Genomic DNA, 5630 nt, shown 5'->3' on the forward strand with positions numbered 1-5630 from the left:
ATTTAAATTTTATCCCGTATCCCTTGTTATCTAATATAGGAACTGATATTAGATTTCTCTGGATACAAGGAACATACAAAACATCATGTAAGACAATAACTGAACCTTTGACAGATATCTTACACTTTCCTTCTCCTAACACGTCACTATATGTGTTGTTGCCCATGTAAACTTTGTGCTCTCCAACAGCTTTCTCTTTGAAGTCCACAAAAAATTCCCTCTTATTTGTGATGTGTCTGGTTGCTGCTGAATCTATCCACCATGAGCTAGAAGTTGGTTTTGCCATCAATGCTTCAGTGATTGTCATTGCAATCTCCTTCTGTGGTTTAACACCATGGAGTTTTGGACAATTCTTTTTAAAGTGTCCAACTTTTCCACATTTGAAACATGCTCCTTTAGCTTTGATTTTACTGTTTGGCTTACTCTTCCATTTTCTTTTGAATTTTGGTGGCTTGATTCTGAATGTAGGAGGAGTTCGAACAGTCTGATTTGAGTTTTGAGCCATCATCAAATTGCTAGATGTTCTTTCTCGCCTTCTTCTCTTCATTCTCTCTTCTTCAAGTACTAGTATCACTGGTAAAGAAATCATGGAGACTTCTTTTCCACTAAGTGTTAAAGAAGTTACCACATGTTCCCATGATAAAGGAAGGCCGTTAAGTATAGTGATGACCTGCATTTTGTCTGATACAGGATGACCAACATTTGCAAGCTCTTTTGCTAGTAATTCCATTTGGTTAACAAATTCCCCTACATAGTCATTGTCATTCATATATGTACAGTTGTATTTGTCTAATAGCAACTGTACATGTGTATCAGATCTTGAGTCGTACTTTGCTTCCAGTGCTTCCATCATTTCTTTAACAGACTCATGACTTTCGAATAGAAGAATGATATTATCTTTCATGGTGTGGAGAAGGGTTGCTCTCGCCATTAAGTCGGCTTCTATCCATTTCTCATGCTTCTGTTTGGCTTCGCTGTCATTTAGGTAAGCTGGATCGGGCTTCATAGATGTAAGGGTATACTGTGTTTTGTCATGTGTGAGTACATAAGTTATGTCTCATTTCTACATTCTAAAATCCATTCCATTAAGACTCTCCAGTCTAGAGGAATCAATGCTACTTTTAATAGCCATTGTTAGAAAGTAAATTTAATAACACAATAATAATGATAATAATATTTATTATTTTTCAATACAATTTTTACAATTGTCTGAATAACTATACTAATTATTACAAGCTAAATAATTTGTCTGTGATTCTAATTATTATTACAAACTAGTATTGTCTGTAAAATTAAAAATAAGAACAATAAATAATAATAACAACTTCAGCTCAATAATCTTCAAGATGAGTCAGACACGCCTTATATTTGTTTAGATGTCCCCTATAATAGTCAAGAGATGGATTTGGTGGACTGACCCGTTCACCCGTCCTCGGAGGAGTGTAGCGGTGCATGCCAGTAGGCCACGGGACCCTGGGGTTCTGCTCAATGGTCCTAACAATATGTAAAGGATGTGGACCCCTTAGGCGCCTATCAGATGAGATCTCCTCTGTAGCCAAATCTGGAACAGTGAATGCAACCTCCTTGTGTTGACTTGGAGCCAACCAGCAGTGTCGGATAAACCTCCGATGCAAACTTCGATGGCTTTGATTAGAAGTCTCACCTTTTTCCCAATTATTTCTAGGATTATTATGCTGAAAATTATTAAAATTATTATAAATAGAACCTGTAGAATTGTAGCCCTTCGAATCAGCTTTCCAATAATTTTTGAATGGACGAAATCGGGGCCGAAACGAGCCAGAATGGTTGAAATTGCTGAAATTCCCCTAAACCGGGGGGGTCTGCTGAAACCGGGTTACCTGAATCGGGTCTGCTGAAACCAGATTGCCTGAACCGCGGGTTGAAACGCGGGTTAAATCCCAAGTCGGATTTTGGATATGGGCGGATAGGCGGGTTGGGCTTCAGTGGGTCGAATTGTGACGCAACGAGTCGAGATTCAGGGGGTCAGGTCACATCGAGTCGGGCATCAGTGTTCACAGGTTTCTCGTTTTTCTTGATCTGGGCTTGGGCTCGCAACAAGGACTTTCGAACCATGTATTTCCACTTTGGGCCAGAGCGAAACGGTTGCGCGAAGTGGGTCGAGTGCAGTCTTTCGGGCGTGCTCCAAAAGACGTGGAGCGGGTCGGTTGACCCGATCCGGTTCTGAAACAGCGACGTTCCTATTTTCTAGAACAGCGTCGTCTTGATAACAGGCGCTGAAAGGCGCCTGTTTGAGGAGACGCGAAACGGCGTCGTTCTGGTTATCCAGAATGGCGTCGTTTGAAAAGAAACTGAAAGGGGTTACCTGAGGCTGCTGGACGACGTCGTTTGATGCAGGGGCTTCCTCAGTTTGTGAAACGGCGTCATCTGAGGTTGGGGAATTTACAATTTTCCTCAATCCGTCGTCTTCTTCCTCCAGATATCCTCCCTTTTTCGAATTTTCTTCCTCTGCTTGGTGTTTTGAGTTTTTGGCTTCTGGATTTTCTTCTGGGTCTTCTTCTGGATCTTCTTCTTCCCACGGAGCAAGATATGTGAAGAAATCATCAGATGAAGACACACATGAATTTTCTTCTTTTTTCTCACAGTTTCCCAAAGCAAAATTCACAGATGGAGAGGCATTATCAGAAACTTCAGGAGTAATTTTTTGGGGAAAAATTTTCTCAGAATCATGTAAAGGAAGATTGAGAAATTTCTTCCAATATTTTTGTTCTAAAAAATACGTTGTCCTTAAAGCACCAATATTACTTGTATAATGTAATCCACCGACTGTGATTATAAGGGGTTTTTCCTCTGGCTTTTGCAATGATTGATGCAAATTTTAGAAAGCCACAGAAGAGGCTAAACCGATGACTTGTCTGTGAATTGTCTGATAAATGTCAGACAAAAGTTGTTGAGGATCTTCAATTGTTTCTTTTGGTTCTTTAATCTTCTCTTGTTCTTCCATATTACTGTGCTCTGATACCACTGTAGGATTCCTAAATATAGGATCTTTGTAAATTCTTCAGAAAAGATTTCTCCCGTTAGGGTGGAAATCCGGTGGAGAATAAGAGTGTTTAGAATGCAGAAAAACCAAGAGAAAACTTAAACAAAGATTTCACGTGAAAAATAGAATAATAAATCTGCATTCTCATGGGACTCTATAGAGTCCCAATACAACTCTCGGTCAAGAGTTACCACTCTTGACCTGCTACCTCCACAGGAAGTAATTTTACTTTCTTGTAAAATCTACATGATCTGGTGTGGTGATGACCACACTAATAACAGTGTGATCATCCTTTATACCATTAGTTCTTTGGTCAATGAATTTTTAAATGCCTCCTAGATTCGATTAGTTATATTTGTATCTATATCATTTAAATATTTTTTATTTTTTTATTTTTTTATGACAAAGTTTTCCTTCAAACTGGGTTGGAGAAATTTCCTTCAACCTAGTCTATAAAAGTGACATGTGTCCCTTGAACATGTAAGATGCACATGTCTTTTTAATAGTAAGGACAAAGTTGGAATATATTTTATTAAAAACTCATATGCATCTCATATGTTATTAAAAAAATGGACACATGTCACTTTTATAGACTAGGTTGAAGAAAATTCTTCTAACCCAGTTTGAAGGAAAATTTTGTACTTTTTTTTTTTTTTTGTAATGATTGTATTTTTCCTAAATATCATATTTTTCAGTTTTTGGCAAAAAATAAATGTAGACAGAGAAATAGTAAGAGAAAATTTTGAAAAAAGAGAAATGTGGAAGAGAAATAATGGGAGAAAATTTTGGGAAAAGAAAAAACATGAGAAAGAAACAATAAAAAAATGAAATGGCTCAAGAAAAAAGTGCCGCTACATGTAGCATTTTTAGCCATTTTAGATAAAGTACAATTTAACTCCTCTATCGAGAATATTTTAAGCCGCCTTTGGATTTTTGCCAATCCATTTAGGGTGAAGTAAAATTGCACGCGGGCAAATTTTTTTTTTTTTTTTTTTTTTTTTGCATTAAAATATTCAAAAAAAAAAAAAAAAAAAAATTCTGTGTGTTCTCAATCACTTCCCATCCATTTAGCAGCCTCCTAAAGACGTTGAATCTAGCGACAGTTGGCACGTGCTTTCGTCTGCAATTTCCATGTCATGGATAAATACTCAGCAGAGCCTGCCTGCTAGACACCAGAGAGCTCAGCCTTAATGCCCACCATGGCTTGGACATGGACCATAGCCGCAGTACTGGTGATGCTAATTGCTTATCTCCTGCTAGAATGGGCATGGAAAAGCAGCAGCAACAAGAAGAAACTACCTCCGGGTCCAAGAGGGTTCCCTATATTTGGGAGCCTTCATTTGTTGGGGGAATTACCTCATCGCGATCTGCATCGACTAGCCCAAAAACATGGCCCTATCATCTACTTGCGTCTAGGCTTGGTGCCTGCCATTGTTGTCTCGTCGCCTCAGGTTGCTGAGCAGTTTCTTAAAGCACATGACTCGGTGTTTGCTAGTAGACCGGATCTTGAGGCCGCAAAGCACATCACGTATGAGCAAAAGAACTTGGGTTTTTCTCCATACGGCTCTTATTGGCGCAACATGCGGAAGATGTGCACCCTCGAATTGCTTAGCAGTCATAAAATCAATTCTTTCAAACCCATGAGAAAACAAGAGCTCGGCCTTCTGATAAAGTTTATTCAAGAGGCTGCTCGTGATTGTGCTTCTGTTGATCTGAGTGCCAAGGTTTCATCTCTCAGCGCAGATATGAGTTGCCGTATGGTGTTTGGGAAGAAGTACATGGACAAGGATCTTGGTGAGAGGGGATTCAAGGGTGCAATCCAAGAAGGCATGCAACTATTAGCAACTCCCAATATTGGTGATTATATTCCTTACATTGGAGCGCTTGACCTGCAGGGGCTGACACGACGGATGAAGGCTATAAGTAAGATCTATGATGACTTTTGGGAGAAGATCATCGATGAGCATGTCCAATCCAAGGACGAAAATAAGACCAAGGACTTCGTTGATGTCATGTTGAGGTTCATGGGATCTCAAGAATCTGAGTACCGTATTGAACGCTCCAATATCAAAGCCATCATGCTGGTAATTATTCATACAATTGGCATGCATGTATTGTTTCAAACAGAGTAGTAATTTTGCTGACAGTCATTTTGTTGCAGGACATGCTTGCAGGATCAATGGACACTTCAGCAACGGCAATCGAGTGGGCACTCTCAGAACTAATGAAGCATCCTCGGGTAATGAAGAAAGTTCAAAAGGAGTTGGAAGATGTGGTGGGGTTGGAGCGGATGGTAGAAGAATCAGACTTGGATAGCTTGGAGTACTTGGACATGGTCTTGAAGGAAACCTTCAGGCTACATCCAGTAGCACCGTTGTTGCTACCTCACGAGGCCACGGAGGATTGCACGATCAACGGTTTCCACATACCCCGAAAATCCAGAGTGATGATAAACGTATGGGCAATTGGGCGAGACCCAAGTGTTTGGAGTGATGCAGAGAAGTTCTTCCCAGAAAGGTTTGTCGGAAGTAATATAGACGTCCGGGGACAGGACTTCCAACTTATCCCATTTGGCTCCGGCAGAAGAGCGTGCCCGGGGATGCAATTG

General features: G+C 40.0%; 1 protein-coding gene across 1 annotated transcript in view; it reads left to right on the plus strand.

Moving 5' to 3' along the window:
* Positions 1 to 4058: 4058 nt before the first annotated feature.
* LOC132165954 (cytochrome P450 71AU50-like) overlaps positions 4059 to 5630 on the plus strand; it is a 3233-nt gene continuing 1661 nt past the window's right edge. Inside the window, exons 1-2 of the mRNA XM_059576670.1 lie at positions 4059 to 5106; positions 5184 to 5630. Of these exons, the coding sequence (XP_059432653.1) occupies positions 4213 to 5106; positions 5184 to 5630 (1341 nt within the window). The 5' untranslated portion in view covers positions 4059 to 4212. The remainder of the gene's footprint in view (positions 5107 to 5183) is intronic.

Source organism: Corylus avellana, chromosome ca11, assembly GCF_901000735.1.
Source record: "Corylus avellana chromosome ca11, CavTom2PMs-1.0".
NCBI lineage: Eukaryota > Viridiplantae > Streptophyta > Magnoliopsida > Fagales > Betulaceae > Corylus > Corylus avellana.